Raw genomic sequence first — 19,934 nt, forward strand, 5'->3', positions numbered from 1 at the left:
AATCCCCCTCACCCGCAACCCTCCTCCTCCCACCTCTCGCAACCAAGCCCTCCCCTCGCCGCTGGCATTATCTGATTCTTACCCTCACATTGTCGTTGACCCTCCCCCTTTCGACGGAAACCCACAACCTCTCGCCCCCCTCTCGCATGGCCTTCTACAGAGATCTTCACTCCCGTCTCGCAATGTTAGCAAGAAAACTAACAAACCTCTCTGCCCACTCTCGAATCCCCTCTCAGTTGTGACCCTTCCTTGTCTCTCTCAAAGATGAGCGAAGGACTTCGAATTGGTATATTCTCTACCAGCAACCATTGACGATGATGTAGTCCTTGAAGCCGTGACACTTTGAGGGCAATTTTGGTGCCATTAGCCACTTTAGTATGCCCTTTTTACCATTTAATTTTTCAAGTAATGGTTAGATTGTGATATCTAAAGCCTAAATTCCTCTTGTTTGTCATCATGGTGGAAGAGGCTGAAAAATATGTGGGCTTGGTGGGCGACGGAGATGGTGGTCAATAGATGGGTGAGGTAATGGATTTTTTTATGCTCTGGTTTTTTTGTTCAAAACAAATGGTGATCTAAATTGGATTTGTGATTATTTGATGCATGTTTAGGTTTTTTTATCTGAGTTGGTTTGTGTAATTGAGGGAACGATGTGAATGTCAGGCGACAGACGATGAATAAAGAAAATGAAAATTAAGAATTATCAGGTGCTTTGGTTTTATGTTGTTTAGTGTAGACTTGCTAATATGACGCCTTTGATAGGGGGCTATTAAATTCCCAAACCTAGCCAGACCGTTCCAAAGAGGAACTGTATGTGCATCTATTAAATACATAGGTGCTTCGTGACAGTCCTGTTGTTTAAAGGAGAAAAACAGCCCTCCAACCAGCATCAAACACGTAAGAAAAAGGAGAATTAGCACAATACACTGCCAAACAGGTGATTAAATATGTAAATAGCAAAACACAGGCCTTCTTGAATGGTTTTTCCCTCGGTGCACGTGTCTCTCGCAATACTTGGAATATGGGAATGCCTCTTTCGAGCACCTCCATTTTTTCTCATTTGTTCTTCTGCACTTGCCTGGCTTTGGGTCTATTTTCCTCCCCAAACCCATCTGCAAGTAGTTCCAACCAATTGCACCTAGAAACACCTCAAATCCCCTTTGTTGCTAAAAGCACAAACTTTTATTCAAAAACTTAAATAAAAACACATGGACGCACACTCGCTCAAAAACGTCCATCCCCTTGCAATCTTTTGTGGCGCTCAATGGCCCTGTTGACTACAGTTAGTTCATCCCAAATTGTCATTTGAGCTCATAATGCACTGAAAATATAAAGACAAAAATGTGCTGTCGGTATAAAAATGAAAAATAAAAATAAAATATCATAAGTATAGGGTTTATTATCTGTGCAGAGAGAGATTAGTACTCACCTTTCTCTGGACATTTAGGCATACTCTTTGGGCATGGATGTGAGCTTGCTAGCTGATTGAGAAAGAGAGAGCAGGTTTGAAGCGAAGATGAAAGGAAAATTAATGAGGACAGAGTAGTGTGCTTAAAAGGCAAGGTAAAGGGGGCAAGTGGTCCAGTATTTATTTATTAAAGAAAATAGAAATTGACAAAAGGGATTAGGGATATAAAATAGGCTAAACTAAGAAAGAAGGTAAAATTTTCTTTGTTTATTGGTGAGGTTATTTCCAAGTTTGAGCTGAATCTTTTTAGAATTATGTGACTCCATGGTAAAGTCAAGTGGAAAGAGAGTTGTTTGGACATGTGAAGAGTTTTTGTTTCAATACTTTGGAAATAGTCCAGATTCATGGTTTCGCACTCCTTATTCTCCTTTTGTTCTGCAATGGCTTCTCTATCTTTTACCTTTATCTCCCTTACCTACCCGTGATTTTGATTCTTTGAAGCTCAGTTTTCCTTGGATACGGAGATGAGAGCTTCAAAACAAAGGAGGGGTTTGGGTAAGGGATGGAGTCAAGGGTGGAACTAAGCCCCCCAAAATTTTTAAAATCATAGGAAAATTATAATTTTGGAGGTGTTTTTATAAAGAAAACTATATGAAAATTAGTATTTGACCCCCCCCCCCCCCCCCCCCCCCCCCCCCCCCCCAAAATTATTTTTTTGTAACTTCCCCCCCCCCCCCCCAAAACCAAATTTTCTGGTTTCGCCTTTGGATGGAGTGGAAACAGAAAGGAAGGAATGGGAGGGCACTGACATCTGTGCTGTTCGGGTGTAAACAAGTGAATAGTTAGTAAAATAATATGTTGACGTGGCAGGCTGCTATTAGAGGGTTGGTTATGGGTGAGGACCAGCTGGACTGGTCTCTAAGTTTTCTCTATTAAATATGGCTAATTAGAAATGCGTGGGTCCTGAGACTCGTCCCGAGAGTGTATATCCGCACTTTTCTTTTTCCTTTTTTTACTAGTGATTAAGTGTAACCTATAGATAATCAAATTAGGGCATAAAATGGTTTTAGTCTATTTATTTAATTTTAATAGTATCATAAATACTTTAATTCAGATTTTTATTATTTTTAGATATAAATGTAGTTAAATTATCAATTTAGATCCTTCATCATATTTAAATCATCATTGATTAAGATCTCCTACACAATCTCTGTCATTTTGAATTTAAATTCTATTTTAATTGAACTACCAACTTTCGTAGGGAACTCTTCCCTTTCTTAAAATCTTTGACATTCATCAGATAAATTTTACACGTTTATTTCATAGCAACTAGAAATAGCAACCGATTACACCCACGATTCTCTTCGTGCACAACGTCCTCGTACACAAAAACACCAATCCGTCCGTCACCCTTCCTCTTTTCTCGGTATGATCCTCACTTTTCGACAATCACAAACATAATTCCAACCAAACACATCGAATGCCTTCTTTCGTCTATATATATCCCTCACTTCCTCTACCAATTCCTCAAAAATACCATCCTTGTTTTAGAGCACCCAATTACAAAGCCTTACACAAAAAAGAGAAATGAGAAATCCCAACCTTTGCTCTATGTCAACAACCATGAATCACCACCATGTAATGCTGCAACTTCTTCTCGGACAGGCCATGCCGCAGGTTGCAACCCAAGCCAAAGGAACTTGATCATAAATTAGGATTAGTATACGTTAGCTAGTTATATATATTATTATTATTATTAAAACTAGTTATTTGAAAGCCAGTGTTTACATATCACGCATGTTATAATATTTACAAGCATGTCATTCATCATGTTTCATTCCGTAAATTATAGTTATATATATTATGCATCTCACGTTGTATAAGACATGTAAATTTTTATAAGATCAAGTATAAGATAAGCTCATAACAATTAATAAGATGGCTATTAGATGCATGGTACTAATGTGATTTATGGATGGATATATAAGTCACAGAGTTAAACGTGATCCACCATAGTATGTTATAATACTATTAGTGGCTCCCCTTGAGGCGGCATAATGTAGGGCCAGTGCACAATCTTGCACGTAGGGTTAAGTGTGTGGGCCAGTAAGACAAATATGATAAGTCAGATAATTTAAGATAAGTCAGATAATTTAAGACAAGTTATGCATGACATAAACATATGTATGAATTGTGACGCCCCCAAATTCCGTTTGGGATCGGACGGACATTTGAAGCGTCGAGACATGCAACACAAGGTTACCTGCCCCCGTTCATGACATATAAGATGCAATAATCCTAACATGCATCTAACATTATGCAATATTCGTAGCGGATAATTTTTTTCTTTAGCAATACTATGCACCAAACTGAAAATATCCCAATACTTAAAACATACTTCATACATAAAGATCCATTGAATAACTAAGATCACAGCACTATTCCAAAATAGTTATGATCCAAAAGTACTGGAGATGCAACTCCATCGTACAAGTAGTAATTTAACTACTATATTAACATTAACGACGCACCGTCGTTCAGTCGACTGTGTCTAGTTGGTCAGCTCCTGATCCTCCTTCAGGTCCTGTAACAAGATCTACCATTCGGGGGGAATGGTAGTTGGGACTACCACAGTGAGATTTGATTACAAATCTCAGCAAGTTAACAAAAAACTTCCATACAGACTAATGATGCATGTATGACAGTAAAAGCATAAATGCATAATCAAATTTATAAGTAATTAAAGCATAACTTAGCGTACAACATAACATAATTGACATAGCTTAAATTGAATCATGAACTGAACTTGACTTGACATGAACTTGATCTGAAACTTGACTTAGCATGAACTTGCTCTGAAACTTGAATTAACATGAAAAATACATACTCCACAGTTGTTGTGGCCCCATGTATTCTATGTGTAAATACATACTCCACAGTTGTTGTGGCCCCATGTATTCTACACAAACTTGACTTAACATTAAAAATACATACTCCACAGTTGTTGTGGCCCCATGTATTCTATACATCACTATGCAGTTAAATACATACTCCACAGTTGTTGTGGCCCCATGTATTCTACATAAACTGAATATACTCAAGATGAAACGTGACTGGAATATGAAAGGACTGAAGCCCTAACGTAACATAACGTGACTTGAACATAATTTGAAATACATAACCAACTTGAGATAGTAACATTTCGTAACATGGCATAACATATAACAAACAACATATTTAGCACGACATATTTGTAAGGAGCAGCAGTGTTTTCAAAGATTGACCTGAGATCCGGGTATCATCAGCTAAAAGTCAAGGATCAAGATGTGCTGAAAACTGCCTTTAGGACAAGGTATGGCCACTTCGAGTTTTTAGTGATGCCTTTTGGGTTAACCAATGCTCCAACCGCATTCATGGACATGATGAACAAAATATTCAGACCTTATTTGGATAATTTTGTTGTCGTATTCATTGATGACATCTTAATCTACTCTAAGAACAAGGAGGAACACAGACATCATCTAAGCATGGCTTTAACTATACTTAAGGATCAGAAACTTTATGCCAAACTTAGTAAGTGTGAGTTCTGGCTGGAAGAAGTAAAATTTCTAGGTCATGTGATCTCTAGTAGAGGAGTAGCAGTAGACCCGAGCAAGATTGAAGCTGTAACGAACTGGCAGAGACCGACCAGTGTGCATGAGATCCGAAGTTTCTTAGGACTGGCTGGTTACTATAGGAGATTTGTGGAAGGATTCTCCCGTTTGTCTGGACCACTCACCGCCCTGACTAAGAAAAATGTGAAATTTACTTGGAATGATAAGTGCGAAACAAGTTTTCTTGAGTTGAAGAAAAGACTTACCACCGCACCGGTACTTACACTGCCGGAACCTCTTAAATCTTTTGTAGTATATAGCGATGCATCTAAGGCAGGACTCGGATGTGTGCTAATGCAAGAAGGGAAAGTGGTTGCTTATGCTTCACGACAACTGAAGAATCACGAACAGAATTATCCTACTCATGATTTGGAATTAGCTGCAGTAGTTTTTGCTCTTAAAATTTGGAGACATTATTTGTATGGCGAGAAGTGTGAAGTCTTCACAGATCACAAAAGCCTAAAGTACCTGTTTAAGCAGAAGAATCTTAATATGAGGCAAAGAAGATGGCTGGAATTAATCAGCGACTATCAGTGCGACATCAAGTATCATCCTGGAAAGGCCAACGTGGTAGCTGATGCTTTAAGCCGCAAGAGCAGACAAGAAGCTTCATCAGTTCCTTCATCAGAAGTAAATTCCCTCTTATGTAGTATGAGAAAACTGTTGATTAGAAACCGTAGTCAGGAAACCATGTTGACTACAATCCAAGAATTCATTCCATTGGACTGGGAAGAACTGAAAGACCGTCAAAAGAAGGACAGTAAACTTGCGGAAGTTGTAAAAAAGATCGAAAAGTCAAAAGGACCAGTGGACTTTAGCCTCAGAGAGGATGGGACTCTGTATTACAAGGACCGAAGAGTCATTCCAGCAGATGAAGAGTTAAAGAAAAAAGTACTAAAGGAAGCTCATAACACACCTTACACTGCTCATCCTGGTAGTACAAAAATGTATCAGGATTTGAAACAGTCTTTTTGGTGGGAAGGAATGAAGAAGGACGTAGCAGAATTTGTGAACAAATGTTCTGTCTGTAGATTAGTAAAAGCAGAGCACCAAAAGCCAGCCGGTAAATTGCAGTCATTGCCAATCCCAGAATGGAAATGGGAGGATATTTCCATGGATTTTATAGTAGGCTTTCCAAGGACCTCAGCCGGAAATAATACTATCTGGGTAATAGTTGATCGTCTGACAAAAAGTGCTCACTTCATACCCATTAAGAATACAGATTCTCTAGAAAGATTGACGAGAATTTATATAGCAGAGATTGTCAGATTGCATGGAGTGCCTAAGACGATCGTATCAGATAGAGACCCTCGTTTTACGTCACGCTTCTGGAAAAGTTTACAAGAATCGATGGGCTCTAGTCTGAGGTTTAGTAGTGCATACCACCCACAAACAGATGGACAGACAGAAAGGACGATTCAAACTTTGGAAGATATGCTAAGAGCCTGTGTTTTGGATTACGAAGGGAATTGGGAGAAACAATTGCCTTTGGTAGAATTTGCTTATAACAATAGTTTCCAGGCCACTATTCAAATGGCACCATATGAAGCCTTGTATGGTAGAAAGTGTAGATCACCTCTGTATTGGGATGAAGTAGGGGAAAGCAAAGTAGTTGGACCAGAAGTCTTACAAGAGATTAAGGACCAAGTACACTTGATTAAAGAAAGGATGAAAACAGCACAGAGTCGACAGAAGAGCTACGCTGATAATCGAAGGAGGAGCATAGATTTTAAAGTTGGAGATTGGGTCTATGTGAAGGTATCTCCAATGAGAGGAGTAAGTCGTTTCGGAGTGAAAAACAAGTTAAGTCCGAGATATGTGGGACCTTATGAGATAGTGGAGAAAGTGGGAGTAGTTGCATATCGTTTGGAATTGCCAACTGAGTTCCATGGAATTCATAATGTTTTCCATGTGTCTTCTTTGAAAAAGAGTTTTGGGAATCAGACACCAATGCTAGTGGATCCCGATAGCATACCTTTACAACCCAACTTGACCTATGAAGAGAAGCCAATGCAAATTCTTGACTGGAAAGATAAAGAGTTGCGGAACCGTAAGATCCCATTGGTCAAAGTACTTTGGCAAAATCATAATATTCAAGAGGCGACTTGGGAGAAGGAAGTTGATATGCGAGCCAAGTACCCCCAGTTGTTTGACATCTAAATTCAGTCTTGCAGAGTTGTTTTGGGCTTTTGCTTAATTGATACTTTGTGGTTCACTTGTACAGGACTGACAATATCAGACGTTGTACTTCGTTATTCGAATATCAATAAAGTATATGTGTTTCCTTAACTTTTGAATTGTTATTTCTTACTTACTTCGATTTCGAGGACGAAATCTTTTTTTTTAGGAGGGGAGATTGTAACAGCCCGCTAGAAATTCAATTGTGAAATTTCTATTAACTTTAGGAATCTCGTGAAAAACCCATAAGTTTTCACGAATCCATTAATCGTATAGGTTTTTGTCTAACTACATAGTTAGTGTTATTATTTACTATGGTATCAGAAGTGTATTTTTGATTATTAGAGATAGTTAGAAGTGTCAAAATGTATTATGGTTTGTGCCATTAGACTCGGAGGGTTATTTAAAGTCTTATGGCGCAATAACATTTTTTCATATTTTCGGACAAAACGTCTGTTCAAAACTGTAGATATTATTGGATAAAAAGAAATATCTTGAGGTAATTTTCGTGAATATTATTGGGTAAAAATATTTTGAGTTGATTTTTATAGATATTATTAGATAAAAATATCTTAAGTTGATTTTTGTAGATATTATTGGATAGAATATTATGAGATAATCTTTTATAGATATTTTGGGTAGGAGAAAACCACACTTAACTCTCAACTCCAGCCTTATCACCTCCCTTATCTCGTCCATAAATGTGTCCAGCCAGCACCCATGAACTTATCTTCAATTACTCCTTCTAATAAAAGATTATCAAACACACTCTCTCGGACAGATTTTAGGAGATCTTTTGCATGCCCATTTCGAAGCTGTTGTAAGTGTTTTATCATAAAGTCTCCTTCATATAAGTTGTTCCTTTTTTAGTCTAGTTTACATGGATATCTTATTTGCCCCATTTGAAGATCATTTTGTCAGTCAAATATTGTGTAAACTATAGAAAGGTCATTCTGGGAGATAAACTGGAGAATATGTTATAGTTTGGAGTTTTTGACCAAGCTAATGGATAGATATTGGTCCGAAATTTTTATGGAATATTGTTAACATGTATATATGACTATTGGTTGAGGATTTTTGCATGATTAAAGGTTTTGATGAAAGATTTTCTTAGATTTAGAAACTTAGAAACTGGAAGAGGAAAAACAGTTTCTGTTTTGAGAAAGTTTAACTCTTTGGTGGTTTAAACCTATTCTAATGACTTTAATAATTTTATTGGAGGATCCTAAACATCTTATATACATGTTATATTATTATTTTGAAGATATTTGATGTTAGTTTCAAAGATATGGAATTTTATGCAAAGAGATATTCAGATAAGCCAAAGTGTGGATATTCTTGGCTAAATTTATGTTTTGATTAATTTCTAACCATGTGATCTTGAATTAGAAGCTTGTATATGTTTTAGGACATCTTTTTAAACCATGTAATGGTTTGGTTTGAAGATCATATATTTATAAGTCATAGATCAAGAGATTTATCAAAACTAGTTGAGGAAAAAGTTTCTGTTTTTGGACTAAGTGTAAAACCAAAAACTCCAAATTTTATTTTGTGATTTTGGTGACTTTAGTTTGATGATTTAAAGCATGGTTGATGTTAGGATGATATTATGAATATGTTAGAAGTAAGATTTGATTTTTGAAATTCTTGGAGATGTTTTGATTTAAGGTCAAAACTTGTGATTCAAGTGCTTGGATCTTTTTACAAAAAAGTTTGGTGTTGATTATTAGCTTTTTCTAAATGGATGTTTTAAGTATGGTTTTGAACTTAGGATTGGAAGATGTTTGTTGCAAAATTTTGGTTTAAGCATGAGTTTTGAAGTTGGAAGGAATTGCAACAAAAATAAAGGGAAATGGCCTATGGATGTTTCGACCATAGTGTGTTCTTCATAGTTGTGTTTTGTTTTAAATTTTTCTGAATTGATATTTAAGTTTAGGACAAGATTTACATGAGGAATGTAAATTTTGGAAACTTTTGGAATTAGTATACAAAATCCTTAAGTTATGGGTAAAACGGTCATTTTCCCACATATAGAGAGTAAAATGAAAATTTTACTCTTTAAGTTAGTATTTTCCATATTTCAAATTATTAGTGATTTAGTTCTAACTTTTAGAATCACTAATTACAGTTCCTCGTGATCGCACTTGAAGTTTTATAAGAAACGCGGAGATCGAGGTAAGTTAGCTTTTAACTTACTAGCAGTCTACTGTGTATGTGTGCTAAGTAAAAGAATTACAGTGTATGTATGTATGTTATCATATATGTCATGCCATGCCAAGTTATCATGTAATTGTCTATTATACAGAATTTATTCTGTCATCAATTTTTATCTGTTACACAATATATTCTGTCATGTATTACTATACATTACAAATATGTCGTGCTAAATATGTTGTTTGTTATATGTTATGCCATGTTACGAAATGTTACTATCTCAAGTTGGTTATGTATTTCAAATTATGTTCAAGTCACGTTATGTTACGTCAGGGCTTCAGTCCTTTCATATTCCAGTCACGTTTCATATTGAGTATATTCAGTTTATGTAGAATACATGGGGCCACAACAACTGTGGAGTATGTATTTAACTGCATAGTGATGTATAGAATACATGGGGCCACAACAACTGTAAAGTATGTATTTACACATAGAATACATGGGGCCACAACAACTGTGGAGTATGTATTTACACGTAGAATACATGGGGCCACAACAACTGTGGAGTATGTATTTTTCATGTTAATTCAAGTTTCAGAGCAAGTTCATGCTAAGTCAAGTTTCAGATCAAGTTCATGTCAAGTCAAGCTCAGTTCATGATTCAATTTAAGCTATGTCAATTATGCTATGTTGTACGCTAAGTTATGCTTTAATTACTTATAAATTTGATTATGCATTTATGCTTTTACTGTCATACATGCATCATTAGTTTGTATGGAAGTTTTTTGTTAACTTGCTGAGATTTGTAATCAAATCTCACTGTGGTAGTCCCAATTACCATTCCCCCCGAATGGTAGATCTTGTTACAGGACCTGAAGGAGGATCAGGAGCTGACCAACTAGACACAGTCGACTGAACGACGGTGCGTCGTTAATGTTAATATAGTAGTTAAATTACTACTTGTACGATGGAGTTGCATCTCCAGTACTTTTGGATCATAACTATTTTGGAATAGTGCTGTGATCTTAGTTATTCAATGGATCTTTATGTATGAAGTATGTTTTAAGTATTGGGATATTTTCAGTTTGGTGCATAGTATTGCTAAAGAAAAAAATTATCCGCTGCGAATATTGCATAATGTTAGATGCATGTTAGGATTATTGCATCTTATATGTCATGAACGGGGGCAGGTAACCTTGTGTTGCATGTCTCGACGCTTCAAATGTCCGTCCGATCCCAAACGGAATTTGGGGGCGTCACATGAATGATCATGATTTTAATTTCTCAGCATGAAATGTTTTATGAAAAACTTTATATTAAGTATATTTACATTATGATGAGTTTTTTATTGAGTCGCCAACTTATTTTAGTTTGTTTTATATTTTTAAACCACTTCAAGTAAGCATGATGATGAGTACGAGTAGACAAGCCAGGTTTAAATGGAGTAGTTGATTACATTCCAGACTTTTAGAATAAACTATTTATTTTTTTACATAAATTATATTAGTTTATTTTATTTAATATTATTTGAAAACATGTTTATATTCAATAATTTTTTTATGAAATAAATGTAAATTTTATTTTATTAAATGTGAGATCTCTTATCGGGTTTACTTTTATGAAAACACGTGACATCTCCAGCTTACGAGAAAGGGTGTTACATTAAGTAAGTATTTTTTAATGATATTGTAAAATTTTTTAAATGTTTAAAGATATAAAAAGATGTATGAAAAACAAACATTTGGCCTTCTCGAGAGAATTTGTCGGGCTACACCCTCAGTGGGTGTAGCATGACTATGGATAATATTATATGTATTGAGTATCTATAATTTAATTTAATTTATTATGGTTTTTTTTGCAATTCAAATTTCAAGATTTTCATCATTGTAATAGTTGACATGATATATGATTATGTGTATAAAATTGTAATTCCAGATAATATTTTTTTTTATCTTAGATTAATAATAGATTAAAAGTAATATTAGTTAATTCTTCAATGTGTCCATGATGAACTCATTTGTAAATAGTTATTATTTTTTATTTTTTTAGTATGTAAAATACCAAACGATGATTCGATATCAAAAAGATGAAGAAGCCAGGACTTAGGAGGAGATGATGACGAGGAGGGGAACAAATACTTGGTCTCAAGAATAGGAAGTTGCTTATAAGCAGATCGATGAGATGATAAATATTAATATATCATTCTTGGAAAACTATTTTTTTCAAGATTTTTAAAAAAGGCAATGATATACTTACAGGTTTTTTACAATTATTTTACAATCAATCAATGCAAACATGTTATTTTATTATAAATAAATTTCAATTTTACAGAACTAGTCTTCATCTAATATATAAGTCGTAAAATAACTATAAGCAGATGTTTTCCTCTTAAAAAATCATTATTTAAATGATTGGGTTATTTATTATTTTGAGAGAAACGAAGTTGGAGTATACTCGATCTTGTTAATTAATTTGTCATATTATAACAGTTACAAAAAGTTCTAGTTATACTTTAAGTAGTCTTTGCCTTTGGTAGTTTTAATTCATATGTGACTCGGACTGGCCTTAATTTTTAGATTGTTATATCTATTAAAAATAATTTATCTTAAATGATTATTTAGAGCAAAAGATCATGATGAACCTTGACTTGAGAAGAGAACAAGAGAGCATGATAAACTACTAGTTTAACTTCTATAAAATGCTCATGTAGGAGTCAAAACCCTAAATTTGGATAATTACATTAAGGGTTTATTGCTTCTTTGATCATCTTTTTTTCACTTTTTATTTTTTCTGATAAATGTGTCACATTAATATGATGAAAGTAGAATGTGAGTGAGGTGTATAACATTACTCTTTCTCTTATAGTACTTTTTGACTCTTTTTTCGATGTGCAGCTACTGTGGCGTGATGGTGAGAGCTGGCTTGCCAGCTTGTTACAATTCAAGAAGAGCTTAATCATTAGTCAATCTAGAGATCCTTTTGCTTATCTGAATTAGGCTTCCTCGTGGATGTTTGAAATTAGCAGGGATTGCTACTGGTGCCTGGTGGGATGGTGTTGAGCGCAATACAAACACTGGTCATGCCATTGGCCTTGACCTCAATAATAGCTACCTATGGCTCTCTCAACTCCAATAGCAGCTTCTTCCTTCTTGTTTATTTTGAGAGGCGTAATCTGGCGACAATCATGTTTCCCATGGCTAGCAGGATCTGCCATTCCATTTGAAAATACCGTAAGGAAGGCAACGATCGAGGAAGAAGCTCAAGCAATAATTGCATCAGACGATAATGCGGCAACCCTAGTCTTCATAGATGCATATGCTTTCTTCTCCTGCTTTGACCTCTCATCAAAATTACCCATACCTTCAAAATCAAGATTGCCAAATCAGGAAAAATTGGAAAATAGAAATCACCAATAGAGATTCAAATATCAAAAATTACTAACAAATTCAAACGGAGTATCCTGTCGATCCGTAAAAAAATGGTTAAAAATGAATTACATACGAAGAGCGCTTTTAATTTTAAAGGATCCAAATTTAATTCATTTTCCAATTTTATTCACAAAATATATTGAAGGTATATATATAAAAACCATCTTATTCATCAATTAAATAGTTGTATTCTTACATGTCCTTAAATACTTATGTCTCAAACATGGATGACCATAAAGCCGGACCGGTATCAACCGATCATCTAAGCCTAACTAGCCCACCCAATTGATGAATCATGATGATGAAATTCTTCCAACTACTGTACTGTTCTAGACGGCCGGTACGTATAAATGAGTGCCACATATATATCGTACCTAATTGAAAAAGAAATGGTTGGTTTCTTAGTCAGATTGAGTTGTCTTGTTCTGATCATTACTTAATATTATTGGATTTAGACTCCGATTTGTGGATTGATAACCTATTTAATTATGGTTTTTGATTGTAGACCCAAGTACTCGTACACGGAAAATGATGAATTGGAATTTGGAGTGGTCGTAAAGATTAACAGTAATCTTAATTCATTTAATCTAATTATTATAATTTTTAAAAAAATTTTATATAAAATAAAATAAATAATTTAATTTTTTTAAATTAAAAAATATTAAAACATTATATTTAAATAATATTTTATTCATATTTTAACTCATCTCATCTTATTTGTAAATTTAATCCTGCATGTATTCAAAGAAAATAAAAGTTCAAAAAAAAAAAAAATCTGTACGAGCATGATGTCTATATATAGTACTACAATAAATATAATGGCTTTTATTTTAATTTATTTTCTTCACTTTTAGGTCGTATATTTATTACTAAATATAATGGCTTTTATTTATTTTTGTGTGATACGACTATACCTTATCATAATTTTCTCTTCTGCATCTGAGTATGCCTTCCCTTATTGGTTCATGCTTTTGTACAATTATTAAGTCTGTGGGATTGTCGCATCTTAGCTCATGCATGTGTTACCTCAATGTCTAATGCTTTGAGTTGCTAACATGTGTGATTGTTGATGACTCGTACGTTTCTACTCTCATTCGAGGATCCAAGACTATAAAATTTGTGGCAGAATCAGTATCGGGGAATTTGGCAGCATTCAGTTAAGAAATGGTACTAATTTAGAGGCAAATAAAAATTGCTCAAGACATTACATGTTTGATGCGACGGTTGCCATTACTTTCAAGACACGGAGACGACTGGACTTTAACGGGAAATGCCATTCCCACATAAATTTCTTACTTAAAAGAAATTTCTTGATGAGGACTTGACTAATTTAAACATGGAAAAAGTTTATATCCGCCCATGTTGAAAATGCCATTTTCACGGAAATTTCTTATCTAAGAAATTTCTTACCGCTTGACTAATTTAAACATGAGAAAATTTGTATGCCGCCTATGTTGACTAGTTGACTGCTGGTCAATTTTTTTTTTTAATTTTTTAATTTAGTGATTAAAGAAGTAATTTTAAGTGTATTAGTATATTTTTTTTTATTTTTTAAAAATATTTAAATATATAAAAAAATGTAAAAAAAAAAAATTGAAAAGTAACTATCGATCAAAAGAGCAGTGCTACTCAAATAATAATGCATATGAGTACTATTACTATAGTTTGAGGCTAAGTGACAAATTTGAAATTTAGTATATTCAGTGCTTGTATTGCAAAAACAAATTGGTAACAAGAATACATGATTTTGAGTAAAATGAACGAAGTTTCTATTTGTAGAATCAAAATGATATGATTGCAAACCTTCCCAGTTTTTCAATATGGAGTGTTGAATAGAGGTTTTAGCCAATAGACACTATAAGAAAAACATTTATTTCTCATTAGTTATTTGCTATTAAAATGAGTTCATTTTCATCATAAATAGTCATTTTCATCGTAAATAACCCATTATAAATACTCAATTTTCTTATAGTGAGAAAATCACATACTTATATATAGATAGGTGCTCTTTTACTTATTTAGTAATCCTGGCCATGAGTTATTTTTTTTAGGAATTTTAAAAAATTATTACTAAATGTTTGGTGCTATTACTAAAATCATTTCATTTTAACTGTTTATCTAAATGAGACGTAAACCTTTTGATTGGTCTTTAGCAGGTTCTTTGACTAAGGAGTACACATGATTTACCTTACTACTTTTATGAGCTGAGATAAGAAATATATAAATAGTAGTGAGATAGTTTGTAAATAGTAGTGGAGTTTTGATAAATAAGAGAGAGAAAAAGTTGAATAAAAATATCATAAAGTTAAAATATTGTTAGAATTTAATTTTTTAATATAATTTTTATTTTATAATTTGAAAAAGTTGAATTAATTTTTATGTTTTATATGAAAGTTTGAGAAGATTATAATTACTAAGTAATGATTAAAGAGTTGTGAACGCTAGTAGAAAAGAAATAAAAAATAGTAATAGAGTATTAAAAAGTAATAAACATTAATAATAAATAAATAATAAATAATAATAAAGTATTCTGAAAATATTTGAGATATTTTTAATACCCAGACCTAGCTAGCGCAAGTTTAGATAAACAAAGGATTCTCAAAACTTCTTATAGATTTATTTCTAAATATTACTCAGATATAAAATACTTTTCAATTTCAAAATTTAATTACTTATTCACTATTCAATTACAAAAACCAATATAATTCTTATAAATTTCAAAATAAAAGAAAAAATCAATACAACTTTTACAAACTTCAAAATAAAATAATATTAAAAAATAATATTTAAACAATATTTTAGTTTTATAATATTTTTATTTAATTTTTCTATCTCATTTCTCAAAATTCAATAAAACATCTTCACTCAAATAATTTCACAATTATTCACAAAATTTTGAAATACTCTAAGGGATACTTAGGGAATGAGATTGTTCAGTTACATTTAGATATTGAGATGATCTTAGATTGTCTTTGAATAATAGTAAAAAAAGTAACGAATAGTAATAAAAAAAATAGTGAATAGTTTATGAATAATAATAAGATAGTATGAGATGATCTAAGATCATCTTACTAACCAAATATATAATTGGATTTAGACTCCAATTTGTGGATTAGTATCCTATTTAATTGTGGTTTTTGATAGTAGACCCATGTACTCATACACGGAGAATGATGAATTGGAATTTGGAGCGGCCTTAAAGATTAAGAGCAATCTTAATTTATTTTATTTAATCATTATAATTTTTAAATTTTGTTATATAAAATAAAATAAATAATTTATTTATTTTTAAAATAAAAAAATATTTAAATAATATTTTATTTAATTTTTAACTCATCTCAATAAAACTAAACTAGTACTAAATTTAATCCTACATGTATCCATAGAAAATAAAAGTTAAAAAAAAAAAAATCTCTACGGGCATGTTGTCTGTAGTACTACTACAAATATAATGGCTTTTTATTTTATTTTATTTTATTTTCTTTGCTTTTAGGTCTTATATTTATTAAAAAATAGTACTTATTTAGATGCAAATGGTAATTGGTCAAGACATTACGTGTTGGAAAAATCTTGTTTGATGCAACGGTGGCCATTACTTTTCAAGCCTTCAATAACACAGAGACGACTTGACTCGAAAAATGAGACTTTTGAGCTGGACAATATAAAGAAAATATAAAGAAGACTCTTACTTTTATATGACAAGAACCATTACTTTCACAAGCCTTCAATGTCACGAAAACGACTAAATATGAGAATTGAGATTTTTTAATTTTTTATGAGCATATATCTTAATGAAGTGAGAATACAAGAACAATATAAGATAACAGATTTCAGAAGGTGTTACGTACATATCATCCATTAATATATATTGTAAGCTAGCTTAGCACGAAGAGGACAACTTGACTAAACATATAGTCCCCTACCAACTCATTCAAGACTAATTTAAATACATCACATACTTGTTGAGTGAATGAAATCATCTAAAATTCCTTTAAGCCATTTCTTGTCTGATTCTCTTGATCTCTCCCCAACTCCAATATTTTAGACAATGGGTTTATCCTTTCCTCTCATCATCTTGATCTTGCACTTTCTTGTTTCATTGATGATGTTTTATCTTATACTTGCTGCCTCTTCTTCTGGTGTGCAGCCCCTGTGCCATGATAATAAGAGATTTGCCTTGTTGCAATTCAAGGAAAGCTTTATTATCAATCAGTCCGCGTCCGGATATCCCTCTGCTTATCCAAAGGTTTCAAGGTGGAAACCAGATCAAATCAGTGATTGTTGCAATTGGGACGGTGTAGAGTGCAATAAGGACAATGGTCATGTCATCGGCCTCGATCTTAATAGCAGCTGTCTTCAAGGTATTCTCAACTCCAATAGCAGCCTCTTCCACCTTGCTCACCTCCAAAACCTCAATTTGGACGACAATGACTTCAACTCTTCTCCGATCCCAACTAGTTTTAGACAACTTTCAAGGCTAACAAAGCTCAGCCTCTCTTTCTCTGTATTTTCTGGCCAAATCCCTTCAGAAATCTTAGAGCTCTCCAAGTTAGTTTTTCTAGATCTCTCATATAATTCGTTGTTGAAGCTCCAAAAATCTGGCCTAACAGTTATAGCTCAAAACCTCACAAACTTGGAAGTACTAAATCTTGACAAGGTTGTTATATCATCCAACGTACCTAATATCTTGGCAAACTTATCTTCTTTAACGAATCTATCTCTAAAAGAGTGTGACCTGCATGGTGAGTTTCCTGTGGGAATCTTCGGTCTACCTAATCTTCAGCTTCTTCATATAGGGTTCAACGAATACCTCACGGGATGTCTCCCAGAATTTAACAGCACTAGCCCCCTTGTATCATTGAGACTTGGATCCACGAACTTCTATGGTGAGCTACCGGATTCGATTGGTAACCTCAAGTCCTTGGTTATATTTATTGTGCGGTATTGCAATTTCTCAGGAGAAATACCATCTTCACTAGGTAACCTTACCAATCTAGAAGTTTTACTACTTCAATCAAATAGGTTGCACGGTTCAATTCCACGGTCAATATCTAGGCTTGTAAATCTTGAAATTCTGCGTCTCCATGATAACGATTTGAGTGGCACGGTGGAGCTTGAGTTGTTTCTAAGACTCAATAACCTCTTTGATCTCGAGTTAGATGGAAACAATATTTCGTTGCTTACAAAGCCCAGTACCAACTCAACTTTTCCAAAACTTGAGGTATTATCAATAGGTGGTTGTGACTTGGGTGAGTTCCCAGAGTTTCTGAGGATCCAAGATCAGTTGAAATTATTAGATCTTAGTGGAAACAAGATTCACGGCCAAGTTCCAAAATGGATGTGGAACGTAAGTATAGAAACTCTCTGGGATTTAAATTTGGGTAACAACTTTCTCACCGGTTTCGACCAACTTCCGGTTGTGCTCCCCTACGTTAATCTGAATAATCTGGCGCTTGATTCTAACATGCTTCAAGGTTCACTACCAATCCCACCTCCTTCCATTGTTTTATATTCGGTCTCAAACAACAAAATGACCGGAGAAATACCAGATTTGATTTGCAATCTAAGTTTAATAAATATTCTTGATTTGTCAAGCAACAACTTGGGTGGTTCTCTTCCACAATGCTTAGGCAACTTGAGTGATTCTCTCACAATTGTGGATGTACACGACAATAATTTTCATGGAACCATTCCTCGGATCCGTGGTGAAGGAAAAGAATTGAAGCTGATTGATTTCAGCCAAAATCATTTACAGGGGCGTGTACCGAGATCATTGGCCAATTGTACCAAGCTTGAAGTTGTTAATCTTGGTAACAATCAGATACATGATATTTTTCCTTCCTGGTTGGGCATTCTTCCAGAGTTGAGGATTCTCATTTTGAGATCTAATAAACTACATGGTACAATAGGAAGTTCAGATAGCAATTTCAAATTCCCAAAATTGCACATCATTGACCTTTCAAATAATGATATTTCTGGCAAGTTGCCATATGAACACTTCCAAAATTGGAAAGCCATGCAAATCGTCAATGCCAAGAGCTTAAAGTACATGGGGGAAATCATAACTTCAGCGATGTCTGCAAACTCTACGGTGCGTATGCCCTCCATTAACTACTCAATCGCGATGATCAACAAAGGCACGGAGACAAATTATGAGAAAGTCCCAGATTTCCCTATAGCTATTGACTACTCAATCACGATGATCAACAAAGGCACGGAGACAAATTATGAGAAAGTCCCAGATTTCCTTATAGCTATTGATCTCTCGAGCAATAGATTTGAAGGAGAAATTCCAGAAGTGGTGGGGAATCTAAAAGGACTTGATTTGCTCAACATTTCCAACAACTTTCTCACAGGTCCTATACCATTTACTTTGGCAAACTTGATAGGGCTAGAATCATTGGATCTGTCTCAAAACAGGTTGTCTGGTGTGATCCCTCCGCAACTAGCAGAACTCACTTTCCTTTCACACTTTAATGTCTCCCATAATCGCTTGATAGGACCTATACCACATGGGAAACAATTTGACACATTCGACAACAGTTCGTTCAGTGAGAACCCTGAATTATGCGGTAACCCTTTGCCAAAGAAATGTGGGAATCCTGAGGACTCAGTATTGCCTCCATCTTCAAGCCACAACTCAAATCAATTCTCATTTGAATTTGGTTGGAAAGTAGTCGCAATGGGATATGGATGTGGATTCGTGTTTGGAGCTGTGTCTGGGCAAATCGTGATCACAAAGAAGTATGGTTGGTTTATGAAGAAGACATTCGCAATTGGGCAGCCGACCCGTAGAAGGGTGAATTGGAGGGGCCGCATAAATTAAATATAATCCTACATGCATGTTTCCATAATTAATAAATAATTCTATGCACAATGTCTGTAGTACGCACTATTATTGTAGCTTTATTTTTATTTTTATTTTTTTGTTTTTTTATTCCTCTTTTAGATGTTATAGGAAAGGGCCATGGATAGCCAGATAGGATGTTTGTACTGAAAAGAATCTGTTGTATTTGCACCCAAGCTCTCAATAAAACAAGTGTTGTGAAAGAAAATTAACCACAGAAATTTATGGCAGTGAAAGCAAAGATGCCCTGCTTTGGTGTATTTTAC

At 34.1% G+C, this 19,934-nt stretch overlaps 1 protein-coding gene and 2 long non-coding RNA genes across 3 annotated transcripts; 2 read left to right on the plus strand and 1 right to left on the minus strand.

Annotated features, from left to right (window-relative positions):
* The first annotated feature begins 10 nt into the window (after window positions 1-10).
* Window positions 11-703, plus strand: LOC122300677. Its single transcript, XR_006240059.1, has 2 exons — window positions 11-375; window positions 467-703. It is a non-coding gene; the product is annotated as an uncharacterized LOC122300677 (long non-coding RNA).
* A 136-nt stretch (window positions 704-839) lies between these two features.
* On the minus strand, window positions 840-1,992 carry LOC122300676. The gene is made up of 2 exons (XR_006240058.1): window positions 1,430-1,992; window positions 840-1,321 (listed from the first exon to the last, which is right to left on the minus strand). It is a non-coding gene; the product is annotated as an uncharacterized LOC122300676 (long non-coding RNA).
* A 14,697-nt stretch (window positions 1,993-16,689) lies between these two features.
* Window positions 16,690-19,934, plus strand: LOC122300678 (receptor-like protein 7). Its single transcript, XM_043111495.1, has one exon. The coding sequence runs from the start codon at window positions 16,870-16,872 to the stop codon at window positions 19,645-19,647; it is 2,778 nt and encodes a 925-aa protein (XP_042967429.1). The 5' UTR covers window positions 16,690-16,869; the 3' UTR covers window positions 19,648-19,934.

Source organism: Carya illinoinensis, chromosome 2 (genome assembly GCF_018687715.1).
Source record: "Carya illinoinensis cultivar Pawnee chromosome 2, C.illinoinensisPawnee_v1, whole genome shotgun sequence".
NCBI classification, from domain to species: domain Eukaryota; kingdom Viridiplantae; phylum Streptophyta; class Magnoliopsida; order Fagales; family Juglandaceae; genus Carya; species Carya illinoinensis.